This window comes from Argiope bruennichi, chromosome X2 (genome assembly GCF_947563725.1).
Source record: "Argiope bruennichi chromosome X2, qqArgBrue1.1, whole genome shotgun sequence".
NCBI classification, from domain to species: domain Eukaryota; kingdom Metazoa; phylum Arthropoda; class Arachnida; order Araneae; family Araneidae; genus Argiope; species Argiope bruennichi.
The window spans coordinates 116,741,534-116,761,437 of NC_079163.1; the positions used below are offsets into that span (position 1 = coordinate 116,741,534).

The window sequence follows — 19,904 nt, forward strand, 5'->3', positions numbered from 1 at the left end:
TATTGTGAACCTATTTAGTTTATGGATGCTTAGTAAAAATTGCGAAGAGATTTTGCTTATGCTTATGCTTAAAATGCTTATTTTAAAGAAAACAATAATTAATGCGAATTGGTAATATGGTGAATTAAATAGGTTATAAAATCATAGTGTTGGTTTTTTATTATATATCCTTTTATGAGCATCGCAATTAATAATTAATAAGACCAAATGAAAATAAAATTTTATAATGCTGCGCTTAATGAAAATTTGTATTAGAAATTGCCGGTAATTTTTGTTATCTTAATTTATTTTCAAAAATGTTTATTTCATCGATGTAATTATAAATGATATCAAACTAACAAAATCCGAAAAGCCTTTAATGAATTAAATGATTCATTTTAAACTTCACATTTGTTTTAGACATTAACATAATGTATGTTTAAGTACTTTTTCTTTTGGGGGGGGGGTTAATCGCGTAATTTGTCATTAATATAGATGGATTCTATTTCTTTTGCCACTGTCTTCTTAGAAAATTTGTATCAAATGTACCAAATATCTACTGAAGTCAATTCATAAATTTCTTTGTCTAACATGGAATGTAATATATTATATTTTGTCACTAATATTGTATAGCAAGTCATTTCTACTTTGTGCTTATTTTTCAAATTTTTTTTCTATACTTGGTGTGTAAATATAAGTTATACCATTGTTTCCCATAAATATTAATAGAGATAGAATTATATTTTAACACTCAATTAAAATTAAATTCCAGCCCTTGAACAATTGAATATACTTTATAAGTCAACTGAACATGAACTAGTGACTAATATATTCTGTTTGAAAATACAGAAATCTAATATTTGCCTATATTTTGCTATTACTCTTTATAATAAGAGTTTAGTAAAATAGTTCATCAGAAGGGATTTTTGTATTTTCCGAATACAGAAATCTTATATTTCTTTTTTTCTATTCAATTTTTGTGCTGAAGCGGTGAATTTTCTGAGTTCTAACATTACATATTTAATGCATTCATGATAATCTGGATGCACGAAATGCCACATCGGCCATTAATCAATTGTTTTATAAAGACATCATTTCGCCAATCTAGAAAAAAAAACTTCAAACGATGATAAATATACACCCTGAACCTGATCTATTATCAAATATTTGTTAATTGAACGTTAAAAAAAATTTTCTTTGATGAAAAAATTCGTAAGAAAAATTATAAGAAAATAGGTTCATCATCAACGTGCAATTTTTCGGTTATATAATATTTAAAATATAGAATCAAAAATTACTAACCCATTCGCTCCCAAAGACATCACTGAAAAAATAAATAATAAATTATTAATTAATAATGAGATTTATCTATTTAATGTTATGAAGCATTTGTAACAAGAAAATTTTCTTCAAAATATTTCTGAAAAAGAAAGTCGAAAGGAAAGTGATACGCAAGTTGATTAAGAATCAATTTCAATTTTTTTATTATGTTGTTTTTTAGGATGTTTACTAATGTGAATAGTATGGTGTTCATTTTAATTGAGACGCAAAATTGCATGAATGCTATAAAATTCAATTTTTGGATTTAATTCATACTAAAAATAGAATCCCCTATCTATTTTTGCTGCTCACGAAAATATTTGCTGTCAGTAAACATGTTAAGTACCCAGTCAAAAATTATTAACCCAATGATTCAAAAAGAGAACGAGTTGTTCGTCACGCAAATATATATATATATATATATAATAAATTATAGAAATTTATAAGAAATAATTTATTATAACATATTTGTAAATAGAGCGTTTCCTTTTTTTAAACTATCATTTCAGAAGGAAAAATTCATAAAAAAATCATAAGCCATTTGGACAATGAATGATATGATACTTTTTGGTAATACTGTCTTTTAAGTATCTAAAATGCTGTAATCTTTATTTAAATGCCTATAAAAATTATACACTCAAAGAAGATATTTTCTTTAAAAACATTAAATAAAATTAAATAAACAAATTTGAATATATTGAATGGTTCACTAAGTTTCTAATTTTTCTATCATGTAATTTGGTTAAAGCTGTATTTGCGAATTAAAATATTTCTATTTACATTTTTCTTCAATTTTAATAATACAATGCAAATTAAATAAGCCTTGATATGAATAAAGTATTTTCCAATTCAATGTTTCCCTCACGAAATATGAATTTAGTTTTATGCTTACTTAACAAAATATGAGTACAATTCAATGAATAATATGTCCTATTCTATGATTCCTTAACATAATGAGAGTGCAGTTTTACGAATACAATGTGAGACATTTCTACTAATAATATGTGTGAAGCGTTCTAAATTTATCAAACGAAACTTGAAGACACTCCAAGATTGAAAAACTTTATTTGAAAAGAAATTCATAAACTGAATAGTTGCAATAGCTGTACAGATGAGCTCGATATATTACTGAACATTTGTTTCATTATCTACATATATGTACACGGGAAAAATCCCTTTGTCACAATTTTTTTACCAACACAATATTAAATAAATATAATTAAAAACAGAGAAAACAAGAATTTTGTTTCTAACAATAAATATAATCAGAATCTACTATTTTGATTAATAATATCTAAATCAGTAGAAATGATTTGGATTCTATAAATTAAAATATATTATTTCTATAAATTAAATTATTTCATTAACATAATTAAATTTGTTATTATAAATTAAATATGAATTGTTTTATTCTCCATTCTTTGAATTTAAATTATGATTTAAACAAATGGTTTGAGATTTAATTGATTTTCTTGATGGGATGCACTAGATAAGAGTAATGAAAGACTCTGAGGTTTGCTAAATATTTTTACGATTGTTCTTAAAAAAATTTTAATTAGATATTTTTTGTTTTGAAATAAACAATTTTTCTTAATTTTGTTTGCAGGGATTTTGAAATAAATTAAAATTTAAATACTATTATGTTAGCAGAGAGATTTTTATATTTTTCTCATTACTTTATAATTCACTTCAAAGTGAATTTGCGTACATGAAAATAAATAACTAATGAATTTATTAAAATCTTAATTATTTTGTTTAAATATTTATTGTAGCTATTTTGATTTTGATTCGATCAAAATTCTTGGTATATCTTTTCAAATACCTTCTCTGAATCATTTCAGCTCTGTTTATTAGTTCCCATTTATTTTAATTAAAATATATTAGACAATATAAAAATCAAATCTGTTCACTAAAAATTTTGACTTAAAGAAAAAAAGTTGTCTCGCAGAGTTTTTGGATGAAAATGAAATAAGCTAACTATCCTAAATATTCTTAAAAATTTATTAATTTTAAGGAGATAAAGTACAAAAAAATGAAAAAGTGAAAATGCTTTAATAGACTTAAATAGAGATATTAATGGCTTTAGAAAAAGAATATGGATAAAGTTCGGTAATGAAACTCTTGTAATGAGTTTCTCTTTTTAATCAAGATATTTTTACAAAGTGAAATATTGAGATATATTAATGAAAATTTTTCTTTCATTCTGCATGGAATCAGCCTGAATAAAGCTCTTTTACTGTTTCGATGATGTTAAATACTACTACTAATAATGATTTTGTAATTTTTTTAGGCTCTAATAATTTTTGTAAGTAATGCTTATATTATCAATTATTATCTTACTCTGAAAGCAATACATTAATTTAAATTTGAATCATCTTCTGTTGGATAGGTATTATGATTTTCTAAAGAAATTTTAAATTTCTTATTAATTTAAAGAAATGGTTTCAATCGTTACTAATATGAACTTCATTACTTTAAAGAGGACATTAATAATGGGATTAAACTTGTTATGGGTACAAAGATGTCCGGATACTGAAGCATATTTTATGAATTTTTTTAGATTACAATACAATTATTTCAATATTCGCCTTAATTTACTAAAATATATTATTTTTCGTATGAGTTATTTTGCAAAATATGCTTAATGAAATCATACAATACACTGTTGACTAAAAATGTGTATCAACAATGTGTGTGTATTCAAATATTTTAAAACTTGAAATTCTAGCTGACAAAATAATCCATGCTAAGAAAGTGATAAATAAATTTGATAGTTCAGCTGGTATACGTGCGGTTACAAACCATCAGAACGTTAATTGTTCACAATGAAGCAAAATAGAAAGTAATGCTTAATGTGATTTAGATCTTCAACTTTTCAACAGCCGATGATAGCGCTCATAAATTTGAATGTGCTGCCTTTCTGTTGTACTTGAAACCAATTATATGACAACGATTCACTAGATAATGATTCGTTATATTTTATCGTCATGAGTGACTTAAAGAATGAAAATATGGGTGAGAAGGCTGAAGTACTTGATAAGGTAGTGCAGCTGGGAGGTAAGGAAGTTGACTTCCATACAATATACTAGCAGTAGTAGGATAACCTGAAGTAGAACCGTAAGTGCTAGTTAGTGTCGAACTCTGTGATGGGGGTATAGTCGGACTGTTCGCATCCATTCCAGGGTTTTGTTTTTTCCATTTAGTTCTTCGATTTTGAAACCATATTTTGACTTGAGTCTCTGTCAATCTTAAGGATAGTGCCAAATTAAGACGTTCGCACACTGAGAGATATCGGGTTGTCTTGAATTTGTTTTCCAAAGCTACTAACTGTTCATAAGTGAAAGCAGTTCGTGCCCGACGAGGTTTGCCAGCTTTGCTGCTTTCTGCTCCAGATTTTTTCTTCTTGTTGCTCCCTGTGGAAGATTTGCCACTAAGTTTATCATCACCGCAGGCAGTGATATCAGACAAAGTGCTGCCAGTGTTTCGGTGTTCTTCTCTGGAACACACCGAGTTGCCTTCAATGAGGTCTTCTGTTGTAGAGTCAGCACCATTGATGTTTACTGCAAGGAGAAAAATAAAATTTATAAATTTCAAACATACAGCAAAGGCAGATTCTAAGAGGGAGTTCAGTCTTTAAACAATATTAGCCTTTCATTTATCCCCAATATATCAGTAGCTTAAAATGAATTTAAAACAAATGCCAACCCTGTAGCCAATCCAATGAACCTTGCCCACTTTTCCAACCAAAGCCAAAATCAAAAAATACCATCATATAGTCAGTCCAAGAAATCATACCATCCTTTCCCCACAAAAATCTAATGAATGATAGAGAGAAGCATGTTTATCCCAATGTCCATTTGACAGCTCATGGGCTGATACGAGTTCCCGAATGCGAATAAATTAATATTTACAAATTTATAACTGCATTTTAGAGAATCGAATTATTTTATCCCTGACAGAACAGATTAAAAATAGCCTTTATAAATCAGTCCAGACAAAAATAAGGATTTAGTAATTGCGGTTAGCTTGATATTAATGTATCATATGTCCAAAATATGCTATTTCTCTATAGGCAGACATATAGGGTAGAATGACTTTCAGAAGCAGACTTGGAACAAACCTATTTCTCTCTACAAGCTGTCTGAAAGTGACAAATTTTTTGACATTTAAAGCATATAATCGGGTATGGTATATATGGTCGCGCTGGACAGTTTATACACAAACTTCTGTATTAAAAGGGAGAACAAAAATAGAAAATGCCAAAATAACATGTTTGGTTACAATAGACGTAAATTTTTGGTAACAATTCTCCTTATTTTCACAATGAGCGTTTCCCTTACGGTTCCACCACAGAGGCCTACAAAGACAGTAACTGTCATTTGAGCTACGTTAGCTAGTGTCTGCACACTAAGAGCTACTTTCAGGGTCGTTTGCAATGTTTGAAGAACCAGAAGTCCAGCACAGAAAGTTTTGTTAAATTATAATAAATTTATAAAAATGAAGTTTAATTAGTTATTTCATTTCTCAAGTAATTTTGTAAATCTCAATCATCAGTTTGGAGGAAGATATTCGAAATTTTACCATTTGAAAAGGAAACTAAGGAGTTCAGATAACATTACTGCAGAAAAATCAGCAAGTCAAACGGGCTTTAAAGACAGTATTTCGAATTTAAAATGTATATTCTGGATCTTTAATTTTTTTTAATTAAGGAAAGACTATAACAAAAGTGAGGTAGGATCATCATTCACGGAAAAATTATTATTGGTGTAGGGAGAAAGCTAAGTTCATCAGAAAGGCCCCGTCAAAGTAATTGACCTTTTCAGATCATTTAATACATAAAATAAAAAGAATATATTCATAGTATTGTCAGCTTCTATATCTAATGATTTAATGTAACGATATCTAATTTCTGCCATAGAACATTCTGATTTTAAAAAATTGCTAATCACAAAATGGCTATAATAAAACATGTTCGTTATCAGAAAGCCTCCAGTAACATATTTTTAATTTATTAAATTTGAAAGTTATTAATCTTGATATATGTTATTTAAATAAATCTTCATAATGGCAGAATTTACCCTTTTTTATAATAGACTACAACCTTTTCAACAAAATAGCACATGTAATTCTTTCAACTGATTTCTCAATATTTCTGAAGTACTTTACAGAAATATTAAGAAGGCGGACTTTCAATACCTTATAAAATGTTGGTAATTTTTTATTAAAGAATAAACTTACACGACGTGATTGCATTAAAATCTATACTATGTCGTGTAATATTTTAAATAGAAGGCTTTAATATTTAATTAAAAAAATGAGTGTCTACTAAATTTTTCATATCTGATAACTAATTCTCTATGCTCATTGATTCCTTGGTGATAAAAAAAGATACTGTAAACAGAATCAAGACATGGTAAGTCTGCCTAATAATTCCAGTATTTCCATCTCTTACTTTGAACACAAAGCTTTTTACAGGCAAACCATTTTATGAAATTTAATGGATAAGCTTAATTTAAAATTCAAAAACATCTCTATAAGCAGAGAATCACAATTGCATAAGTTAACCGCTGATTAAATTGTCAGTGCAAAATCTTCAAAAGATGAATTTGAAACACTAAACAAAAATGCCGTCCCCAAATGCTTCGCTTTCCCAGTGTAAGTATTATGAATTTATTGCAACCCGTATTCGTCAGTCGAACTGGCTCTGCTGAGTTCACAGTAGTCATTAATAAGCGATTATTAAAAATGAACAGTCGTGTTCTAAGTCCTGATTAACTAAGTTCTCAGCGTATGCGGATCCAGTGCTGATGACGCTACTAAAACCGCTTAAGGGATAATAAGTGCGTTATGACGACGTCTTAAACATTAATTAATTATGCATTTTTGATGAGGCAGGGACTCGTCGGATACGTCGACTACTTTCAGAAGGAATAGGAAATCTCCGTAACTTTGCGGGGACTCCATTAACATTTGTTAAGGAGAGAAGATTAAATTGTCATTCCGAAGGCGGTGATAATCACAATATCGAGCAGCTATTTCTTTAATGGCTTTTTGTTTCCCCTGCCGATTCTAGAAGCTCGCTAATTAAATAGCAAAATTAAAATCCTCGCCATGAATTATTGTTAGCGTGAGTTTCGGTTGCAATACACTAAAGACGAATGAGTTTAGATGATGCTTATTTAAAAAAAAGAAAGGATGTCTGTATCACAAACTTCAGAGAAATGAAATAGATAATTCGTTTTTGTGTTAAACGCAAGAAATTTCCTTTATTTTTAACGATAATTCTCAGAAAGAGATTTCTATGTGTTAAATAAATGAATATGAGTTAATATTCATATTGAAAACTCTTGAAATTAATAATTGTTTTAGTTTGTTTCATCTAAAATATGAAAAGATGGATGGAAATGTATGAAACTTATTTTAAGTCTAATAAAACAGAAAGTTATGCAAGTTGTATACTTAAGAAAAATGTGTTATAGGAAATTTGATTACGTTTATAAGAGGGTTTTCTTTTTCTTTTCTTTTTTTTTTTTTTTGTAGAAATGATTTTTCTCAGATATTTATCACAACAAGGGATAGTTATTTAAAACCACCTTTTTGTTTCTGTAGCAAATTCGAAACTTGCTACTCATATTTCAAAATTAAAATTCATGCTATGGACTGTTGCAAATATGGTCTTTAACTTCAATATATTAAAGGTAGAAAAGTTGGATAAAGTTTAAAACAGAGGATATTTTTTTTAAATATGAGAAAAACAAATGGTTCTTTAATTAAATAATAATGTTAAGGGCTTAAAATATTTTTATTGTTAACGATATTTCTGTTAAGTAATTTTCTTTAATAATAGAATACATATTAAACAATATTTTACTGCAGAGTTGTAGATTTAATTAAGTATAATAGGCATTACATCATTTAATATCAACAAGCCAGTGAGTTCATTCAGGAAAAAATTAAGAAAATTTAAATATGAGATTCTATTTTGACCCAAATGAATAAAATTATCCTTATTCTTAACAAAGATAGCAGACAATCAATGTTTTTAGGTTAGTGAAATGATATTATTTAATTTTATATTGCAGTATTGCAGATTACAACAGAATATTAAGTTTAGAGGTGTATTTTTCAGTGACACTTTTGAATTTATTCGTTTAAAACGTTGAATGCGAATTCTAATTTACAACTTTTCATAGAAAATCCTAGTGATAAGATTAATGTTAATAACAATTTGTATTAATACTATGCAAATGCTTAACTTTAATCTTAGCTTCAAAATAAAAACTAAGCACTCTACTTTTACTAACTGAAAGCCATTTTTTCGGAATAAATAATTTTCATGATCAAAATATAAAATGTAATGTAATTATTTATACATCGCTGTATAGTGTTCTGGTTTTCCAGTAGAACAATTTTCGAATGTATTTTAATTATTGCGAATCATATATCTTTTTAAAGGTAACAATCAGCTTTTGAATATCATCCATTAAAATGCTGAATGGAAATGATAGAATTCAGATTTCCTTTTTTAACAACTTCTAATGATAAGATGAACAGAAATATTAGAAATAGCGGATACCACAAAATAAGGCATTATCATAATAAATAATGAAAATCGTTTCTTTATTTATTTGATCGATATCCATCTGAATATCAAAATCCATATGATTCTCATTCATTGTTATTTGAACTATTTAAATTACGAGAAAGCAGCTGAGTAATCGTTCTTAAACACGTGATCTAGCGAATTTTGAGCTCATTATTAAACCATTAAGTTTTTTACAAAATTCAGTTGGATTGCTTCAGTAATACTACATTCAATTAATATCCAAAGAAAAAAAAAGAGTTTAAGATGGGAAACTTTGCATTGACATCGAAATTAAGTTGAATTGAGACGAACTAAAAAAAATTATTGATTAAGGTTCAATTCTAAATGTCAGAAGCAAACTGAAGCAAATATCTCAAGATATAGGCTAGAGTTTACTATGGTACAAAACTACTATACTGCTTGGCAAATGCTAAGGAATTAATAATATTTTGGAAAATCTCTCGCAAGCATTGAAAAGTAGTTACTAATATCTGTATGTATTTAGTACATGTAAAATAAAGAAAGTATGCATTATTTATATTTAAAAATAATGCAGATTGTACTACATGGGAAAACCAGAGAAGGAAAAGTTGTTTCTCAAAGCAATTTTAAACATTCACGAAACATTTTTAGTCTTACTGAAATAAAAGCAAATATGAGTTATTTAGTAAAGAGTGACGCATTTTTGTGTGGATTGATGAGAATTTCAGTTGCGTTTAATATATTTTCCATAACACTATTGAAAAAAGTTCGGAAGGTTTTGTTATGTTCATCTTCCAAGAATTTTTTGAGTATTTGAATAGTTTCAGGAGGAAAAATTTTTTTGAAAAATTCTTATGTAAACGTCTTCTTAAGGTATGCTTTCTGGGATTTAAATTCAGAAATCGTCGCTTCTTATCACTAGAAGGACTGGGAGATTATCGAACTTCCTTAGCGATATATCGTCCAAAATAAATCGACATTTCTCGCAAACTGACTTATTAGAAGGTCTCTAAAAAAAGAAGAATTTTGAATTATCTTGCAAAGTTTCATTTATATGATAAAAATATTCATGTTTTTCCTTCCAATAAAATAACTAATATCATTTCTAAGGAAAGTATTGCATTGCGTTTTTAACTATGCCTGTATTTCTCAATCTACCATAATATTTTATTTCTTTAATAATAAAATGATTTTTTTAAATGTTGCCCTCTTTTTTGCTAATTTAGAATGTTTCAGTCCTTTTTATCCTTTAAAAACTAAAAAAAACATTTTTTTTGGACTTTCCTACGCTAAATTAAATTGTTTTAACGAAGCGCAAATTCGAAATCTAAAGTCTAAAGCGATGAAAAATTAATTCAGTTTATGAGTAACACATATTTTTATTTAAAAAGTAGCTGTGGCAGATTTAATTTAAAAATACAATTAGAATTTGAACTTAGTGTGTAGATAAAATTATTACAACTAAAGAAGTTTGAACATTAAAGTTTAGAAATTTAAGTAGAATTCCGAAATGTGTATGAATATTGAATATTATGAAGTGTAAGTGCATTCGTGAAAGAATATTGCAATGCGTTAAAACTTTTAGAAAAGCTTACAATCCTTAGATAATTAGAATGCATGGACAAATTAAAGAAAAATGCTTTCATATAATCATCATTAATATAAAATCATCGAAAACATAACTAACCCCCAAACAAAACTCTTATGTTTCTGAATATTAATAGTGTTTCCGATTATTCCATCAACATTCAGAAATATTTTGAGGTTCGAATTATAAAATTGGAAATTAAAATATTAAAAGGTGTTATATAAAAGACAATTATAGCTTTGAAAACTACCATTAGAAATATTCTTTATCATGAAAAAAAATATTACACCAAAAATATCTTAATTAATTTAAAAGGGAGATATTTTTAGACAATTGAAATGACTGAATATTTAAAAAGAAAAAAAACATTTTTGACTTGTAATTGAGTGTAAAAGAAGTGCAATATTTTATTCAGTCGTATAATATAAAATAATCCCAAGAAAATGCGTACATTATTCCATCGTACATTCCCATTAACATTGTTTACTTTATGAGCATTTATCATTGTTTACTTTATGAGCATAGAACTAGTTTCATTGCCATGCTACTAATGCTAAAAGAGAAAATTATAAAATATTGCCAGGATTGATTGTCTACACTCTTGAAAGTTCGATCAGCATCAATCACTTTATCAAATTCGATAATTATCAAAATTTAAATAATTATCAAATGACGAGTAAATCGATCTATCACAAAAAATAATCTTTATCGTAAATGAAAATTAATTTAAATCAATAAATAATACATTTTGAAAGGGAAATAAAGTAATATTTTAAGAGATATATAGCTCTGGAAAATTATATACATTTTAAAATATATAGAAGTATAAGAAATAAAAAAATAAAAAAGATAAATTTCATAAACAGCCCAATACATATTCCTCTCATATGTAATCTGAAATAAATTCAAATAATAAATGTATATCAATTCATCAACATGTATGCCCCTTTACGAAGAGTTTCCCAACCGATGTTTTCGAATCCAGTCAGTAAATATTATCGATAAACTCGATAGGTATCGAAAGTTCGATCAAGTTTCACTGAACGCTCGATCAAGATTGATAAACATTAAAATCTAAATAGTGATCAAATGATGGGAGAACCGATATGCCTCTTAGAATAAATATTATCATAAATAAAAAACAGCATAATTTAATGAACAATATATTATGAAATAGAAATGAAGCAATGATTTTAGTGGAAGTTCGAAAAATTATATAGTTTTGAAAATTTAAAAGCATTTATTGCAGAAAAGAAAATGAATTAAAAAGGAGAAGAATCTTGAGATTCAGAGTTGATTTCGAAGATGAAATTTATAAAATTGATCTACATCGGAAGTTCGATCAGAAACTAGAATTAAAATTTGCAATTTTAATTCTTCCTATTTTTTTCTTAATATATATATATATATATATATATATATATATATATATATATATATATATATATATATATATATATATATATATATATATATATATATTTGGCTTACTGTCAAAAGATTATTTGCCGAAAAGTATTTTCAATTATCTGAAACAATAAAAATGATACAATTTATTCTCGTAATTTTAATACATGAGTATAAAAATATGAATTACGTAATAAATATTTTTAAAAAAACTAAAACTAAACTAAAATTGGTATATATGCATGCAACATGAAACAGGGAAATGAAATTTATTAACATATTTTAACTTTATTCTATAATAAATATAATTAATTATATGCATAAAATTTTAAGTTTAAGTCTCTCGATGAACAATAAATATTATAACCAGAAAAAAAAATTTCATTGACACAAATAATCTTACGAATTTGTGTTTAAAGCTATTTTGTTTAAAACTAAACTTGAAATCTGTAAAGATGTCAGTTTATATGCTTGATCTAAATTGGTTGGAAATTTACAATAAAGACCACCATTTTATTGAATTTCGGTTTCATTAATGAAAAATGTGCATCGGTGAAGTTTGTCGTACAAAACCATTTCGTTGCACAACTAGTTTTACATAGAATATAATAGTTACATATGAGTAAAACATAAAAAATGTATTCAATTTTTTTGGTCTTATTTCATTGTTTTATTTCATCTTTTTATTCCAAAACATAGAATTAAATTAAATTAAATCAAAATGGATTTTAAAAAGGTAATGCAAAAGTAAAACATTGTAAAAACTCTGCAAATGCTCCAATAATAAAAGTTCGAGTAAATACCTATTAAACATTGAAAACGGAAACTAATTGCGCGTATCAACTATTTGGATGGCACTTCATTGTGGGCCTTGATTCGTCGTCATGATATTAATTTTTTTCACAATTGGTATCAATAAATTCAAATTTCCAAAATATCGATTTTTCCCCCGATACAACGTAGATCGCATTGCCCTAATCACGAGCTCAGTATCTTCTATTTTTGACTTCCTGGTCACTTAAATTGTTACGTATGACCTTGTTGATGAATAAGAAGTCTAAATCCAATGCGATTGAGAAAAGACGTATATCGTTCATTAGACTCATAATATCTCAAATCTCAATGGGGTTGAATACGTGATGCAGGGTCTTGACAACCTACAGAGCAGACACTTACAACAATACTCCTCAGTTGCAGAAGCAGGTTCGTTGATATTCTAGAGAGGAGATTAGTCTCTCACCATTCTATATGATATTAAGAATAACTCTTCATGGGAAACTGAGAATCATAATTAATTTCCTAATTTTTATCTTAAATTAGCCCATGTTACTTCATTCTAAAATTTTCTCTTATTTCTCGATCCAAATCCCAATTTTAGTTAACTATTTCTAACATCTATTTTATACATCAAAGACATTCTTTTCAAAATATTTAAGATTATCTTTCCTAAGTCAATGCATGTCAAAGAAATCCCTATCAAAATCTCATAGTACAATCATTGAAGGGAAAAATTTCTGCCATTTTGCTCTTGTGTTCTGGTGAGAGCAAACGTGTTCCGGCTTTCGTCCCTTTGTTTAAATTATGACTCCCAAGGTAAAATAAATTGAAGTTCATTCCAAAAGTTTCTTCTTTTCGGCCACTCATCTGTAAAATTATATATATATATATATATTGCAAACAAACTTTTAACAAATTCTAAAAATTGTGATTAATTCCAACGAATTTGTGTTAAGATACTGCTGCATTTGTTGTAAGAGACAGACAAGAAAGACAATACTGGAAACTATTTTTATCCTAAGAAGGAAAAAAAAACCCGTTTAACGAGTTAGTTTGTTTTCGATTAAAAAAACAGAAACCAAAACTGCATGCTTCTCTTCACTACTATCTTGGATTTAGTTAAAACCTAGTCTGCTTCATATGCTGCATAATTCAAAAATTTTAATTCATTTCGTATTAATTTGATTGGAAATAGTATTTTTCTGTTTATTTGAGATATTTGTTTATTTCTTTGCTAATCTTTTCTATGCATTTTCACTACCTTTAATTGATGCATTAAAAAAAATTCAAGTTCCGGTTGCACTTTTCGAAGGCTTTAAGGATGGACGTGATCTCTGTTTTGAAATCAAGGAACCTGAAAAAAATTCCAAAATTCTATTGTATTCTAAAAGGAGATCATTCCTCTTATTTCTTTTGAATTGTTACGGACTATGTATTCAACACTGTAAAAATGTTTTTAATACACGGAAATCAAATGAGGTTTCCCTTTACTTCCAATTTCTAAACTTCGTTTTGTTCATGAAATAAAATATTCGCCCAAGTAATTATATTTCCTTTCCCAAGGTATATAAAATACAGGGTCTGTATATACAGATGCAATCCTGAAAGTGACAGTAGTTATTTATGAAGTTGAAATCCATTTTATATTTTTCTTGCAAGCAAAATTACAATTGTTAATAGAACTACAATGACTTAACCCCCATTTACTCTCTTCCATTGTTTCATTCGATCAAGTTCTTCAATGATTGATGCTAATGGTCGAGCTCTGATAAACGATGATGAATAGTATAATGCATTAAAGAAATCACATTCACGGAAAGTTCAGAAGTGATGTTAAAATCCAATGTAAAAAAAATATTATAATTATTCTTTAACTACTGTTATTCGTTTCTTAAGATTTAATTAGAGTGTCTCGTTGGTTGAATTGACAGTACTTATCAAAACTTTGCAATTAGAATCATGTTCACTAAAAAGCCATCACCCATTTCGAAAATATGTATAGAAGTTTAATCAATTACATTTGAAACGTGCTGTTGAATCGTCGACGCCTTATCCCAAATGATTACTTTAATTATTTACTTTTGCTATTTATTTTTTAGACTTCAAAAGAAAATGATAATTCTGTGTGCTATATACGGTAATTTTAAATGAAACACTTTATTTGTCATTTTTCCATTAGAGCGAACTCTAGTTGGAATTAAAAATGTGATGACGTGAAGAGGTAATATACCCAGAATTAGGAGCTCAGCCATTAGAAATGTAAGTAAGTGCTTGGAGGATAAATTTATTCAAGATTTATCTAAACGTTCGACATATTTCTTCTGCTACTTTTTTTAATAAGTGTAGTGTCCAGGACTACAATCACGCTTTTATCAAAACATTCTAAATGGTTGAATAGCCTGGTAAATGTTAAATCTTCTCTTGAAGCGAACATCCTAGTATGGTATGGAAATTTGGACAATAAAATGTTGATTCAAGCATCGCTATTGTCATTCGATAATAGTTCAAAATTACAAAGATCCAAATTGCATAAGATGAACCATTTTTTTGTCAAATTAAGGCTCTGCATTTTATCCTAAGGTTGGAGGAAAGTGTTGATGATCCAAAAGGGTTTATATTGAAAATTTCTTATCAATAACTGCTCCATATAACTAACTTATTACTCGTGTATGCTTTCACTTTGTCACTCAGAGAAATAATAACAGAAATATTTTCTGCGTTAAACAATTTTAGGAAATATAGTGCCAGAAATTAATTATTCATACAACAGTTAAAGAGTTGATATAATTTTATGTACAATTTAGAATAAAGTATTCTGATTTTATTCATCGCATTTATTTCTACAGACGTATTTCCTTCTATAAAGCTCTTTTAATATTAATAAACGGAAGCATTAAAAATATACATTTTAATTCGCTTAGATGTGTTATAAAATTTTAATAGAATCCACCGTCAGCAATTTAAAAGGAATATTTGTGAGGACAATTTGAAGTAAATGTGAATAAACTGCACATTTTCCCAATAAAATAAGGCAAAAGATTTTCCACCATCAAAACATAACTATTGAATAAATATCCATAGTATTAAAACATGAGATCTGCTTTGAAAAGGGAAAATTTTTTTATAAATTTATCCAATAAAAGTAATTTTTGAAAATTTATTTTTAGTCCTAAGTTTAATCGTATCATATTTTATAAGTTTTCTTTATGTTTTTAATTTTTTTAAGTGGCGATTTGTAAATTAAGCTGCAAGGAAAGCGAAAAATTTAGATTGTCTTTTTCCTCATATTTATTTTTACGGAATATGTTCTCAAAAAAAAAACGTTATTAAACCGTAAGTAATAATCCATGAGTAGGGTAAATTTAAGCAATTTAAATTTTAATAAGAGTTGACTTTCAAAAAAAATTCACAGAGTTATTTTATAAATCAAATCGGACGCTTTGTCGAAAGTTTGGTACTATTTTGCAGAATTAATATAAAAATTCCTTTTAATTTCATTAACATGAAAATTCAAAAGTAATGTAGATTTTCAAAACCACTTATAGAAAACAAGTGCAGTGTTTTTAAAAACAAAAAATAGTGTAATATTTGTTTGTAGATCAGCTTAAACTAATTATACAGGGATTGATGATAGCCAAACTTTGATTTTTGTAATCCTGAAACACGGTGTCATTGAACATGAAACGTTATGTATTAGAGAAGGAATTGTCAGTTTGCTAATTCTACTCTTTGCATACATAAAAACTGTCTTATCGTTCGAAAACTGAATAAAAATGTACCTGCATACTTCTATAAAAATAAAAGAATAATTATTTCTCATTCGTCTTGTTTTAGGGAATCAATACAACTGTCTGGAACTCGAACAGCATTATTACAAATTGATATTAAAAAAAAGTAATCACATGATTGAAAATATCCTCGATAAATTTTTATTGTGAATAATTGCTTGTAGCTCAGTATACTCAATACGCAAAAGGTCATCTCTTTAATAATGAAAAAGAAAAAAAAAACTACAAATGTATCAAAAATCAGTATGTATTCCTGTATCACAAAATACTGCCTTATTCTACCATTCATAAAACAGGGGCAAAATAATATAGCGTTCACTAAAAACATGCAAAGGCAAACTGAAGTTTAATGTTATATAACGGTTCTGATAAGTTTGCGTGTTAATTCTTTAAATGATTTAAAATTTTCTCTTTGGTCTGGCATTATATTAAAAAATTCAGTTTGTTTTGATATTGTGGATTGTTGGATTTCCTCCTATATCTAATAAATTGTCGCCATTGTTTGGACACCGTTTCAGAATTTCGAGGTTTATTCCCAAATAGCCCTAGTATAGTTTCAAACTAGGATGCAGTTAAATATTTGTTGTGCCAAACTAGAAAGGATGCCAAAATGGACGTTGTTAAATATTTATTATTAATCTAATAAATCAATAAAGCTCCCTACAAAGTGTTATGTAGAAGTTCTTTTGGCAATTCTTAACCAAACAATGGGTAGTAAAATGTATTTGTATTAAAAGCACTGCCGAACCTTGCAAAATTAACTCATATACACCTCTTGCATTGAAAGAATAGACATTATGAGATAAATTAAAAATTATTATGCGTTGTATCATTATTTTATAAGTAAATTTCTAAAAATGTAACAAGCTGTTTCTTTCCTGGATAGTTCATTCTTATTTTTGTTTTGTTTGAAACTTTTGCACCTTCTCATATGCAAAATGTACAAAGAGAAAAAAATCGTAATCGTTAAAAGATTCAACTTGGAAATTTTGATAAATCTCTGCGTTTTAAACTACCCTGAGTCAAAAGAAAAAAAAATGAAAATATGCTGTCTGTTTGTGAACATATTAAAAAAAAAAGAAGCAAGCAAAATAAATGAAATTCGGCCTGCGATTGTTTTACCGAAATGGTAGATTTGTATCAAATTTTAGAAGAAATTTGTTAACTATGATCTGTTTGTGTGCATGGAAGTATTTCTGTTGATGGATAAATGAGATTTATTTTTTAATTTTATTATAAGAACTGTAGATTTTTATCTTATATTTGCACGAATTAGTAAAAGAGTTCATTTGGTTTCTGATCTGTATAAAATTGTAGATAAGTATCAAATTTTTGATCCCATAGAGGAACTTGAAGAAGCCTAAAATGTATATTTGAGTCCCTTCACTATTCTATGAAGCTAAATACAAAAAGCATTATACTGTCTAAGTATGAGAGATAGGTAAATGGAGAACAGCCGGTCTTTGTTGGTTTACACAAATATAATCTACAGACATTGTTCCAGAAAATACATGAGCTCCTCGAACAGTTAATGAAATAGGTCTTTAAAACAGATACGCATATTAGCAAGCAATCGAACTCATTAACAGGATTCTATTCTCGATTTTCCATTGAATTCGCTCATTGCGATAAAATGGTTTCTCCAATTATCAAAATCGCGCACCGGTTTACTAAATGCTCCATCTTCATAACACTTTAACGAAAAGAATTTAAAAGGGGGGGGGGAGGGCTTTTGTCAGTTTTAAAACCAGAATTTATTTTCCAGGATTAAATCAAATTCTTCCGAGTTCAATTCAATGAGCTCCAAGATCTCTCGAAGAAAAGTCATTATCTTCTTTAGTCATCTCTAATCAGGCAGCCACCCTATCAAGCTAGCAATTACTAGGGCTAAGAGGGCGCCAATTACGCAACACTTAGTTGATTTATAACCCTAATCGCTGAAACATTCAACCTGACAGCCGGCAGCGGTTGAAAGCTGTGGCCACCTAAGACGATCAGTGCTCTCCAATCTCCCCCGTGCTTAACGCTGTGTTAGGAGACTTGAAATAAACTTAAAAGAGAGATCCGGCTGACGATAAGAGCTGCATTAGGATGGGGGGGGGGAGTTTTCACGTGACTAATTAGTTTCGTAGGAAGTTAAAGATTATTTTTAGAGGGTTCACTCAGCCGAGAAAGTGTGGATTGGAGAAACAATGAATTCCATCTATTTGGATATGGTTAGAGTTGAACCAATGAAAGTCTAGCGACGAAATTTCTTCCGGGGAGGGAGACTAATCTTTCATACCTTTCTACATTTTTTTTGCATGTGTTTGATTGTATAGCAGACTTTGAAAAGAAAAGCATTTGGAATTACTGAAAGTGGATCCATTTACAGGGTTGAAAAATAAAGCACCTTGTAGGAAATATCTTCAGTTCTTAGTTCCTAAGCAATTTGTTAACTCGTTGTGCATTAAATTATAAAACAGAAAATCCTGGTAAATTGAATTCATAGAAGCTGCAAGAGTTAATGAACAAATTAGAAAGGATCTTTTCTTTTTAAGGTTCATTATGTAAAACATATTTTTACTAAAATTTTAAAACCATTTTTAAATGAGTGTCATTTCGCAACTTTAAAATACATAACAAAACGTCGTATTTTGTAAAATCTCTTAATATAACTTTTGTGCATCACCTTTTAATTCAGATTTTCTTGATGTATAAATTCATTGAAAGAATGTGGCAGGATTATTCTCAAAGCAAAATAAAATTATATGAATAAATTATTATTGCATTATATGAATTATTATTGCAAATTATATGAGCAAAGTATTATTATTGTATTCATCCTTATTTCTTAAAAACATCACTTAAGAAATTGAATTTCATTAGTTTAGAATTAATCTTTAGAATCTTGTGGAGTAAAATTCCTTGAACAAAACATCTAAAACATGCCTATACCATATAACTATTATTGAAAGGGAATGTATAAAAATTACAGAACTTATACCAGGTACATAATGTCCAACTAAAATAGAAATTGAGGTACTCCTGAAAATTTTAAACAACAAATTACTGTAAATGTGATATATGTCTTTCAAGGGATTACCGGAAGAAGATGTATAACAAATGAAAAGATGTATAATCGAAATTTTAATAAATAACTTTGATTATTACTATTTAATTAATTTATATAAAAAGTTCTAATTTTACATTTTTTTTCAAGATAGTACTTGTATTTTACTACATAACATTAGAAACAATAACTAAATTTTTAATTTAAATATTCATCATAACATAGAAAAAATTCTCACATTTATTATTATTATTGGTTACTTTATTAGGTATTAATTAGGTACTTTTAATTTTATACAATTGTTGGTCATTCAAGCAGACGTTTAATTAAAAACCTTTCATCTTCATATGAGATGCTAATTATCAGTGAAATTTGAGTATAACTTCATGAATAGAGTTAAATTCATTGAATGCTTTGAGCATTGAC

The 19,904-nt window shown here is 27.8% G+C and overlaps 1 protein-coding gene across 1 annotated transcript in view; it reads right to left on the reverse strand.

Annotated features, from left to right (window-relative positions):
* Positions 1-3,821: 3,821 nt before the first annotated feature.
* LOC129960781 (homeobox protein slou-like) overlaps positions 3,822-19,904 on the reverse strand; it is a 44,045-nt gene continuing 27,962 nt past the window's right edge. Inside the window, exon 2 of the mRNA XM_056074420.1 lies at positions 3,822-4,859. Within this exon, the coding sequence (XP_055930395.1) occupies positions 4,285-4,859 (575 nt within the window). The 3' untranslated portion in view covers positions 3,822-4,284. The remainder of the gene's footprint in view (positions 4,860-19,904) is intronic.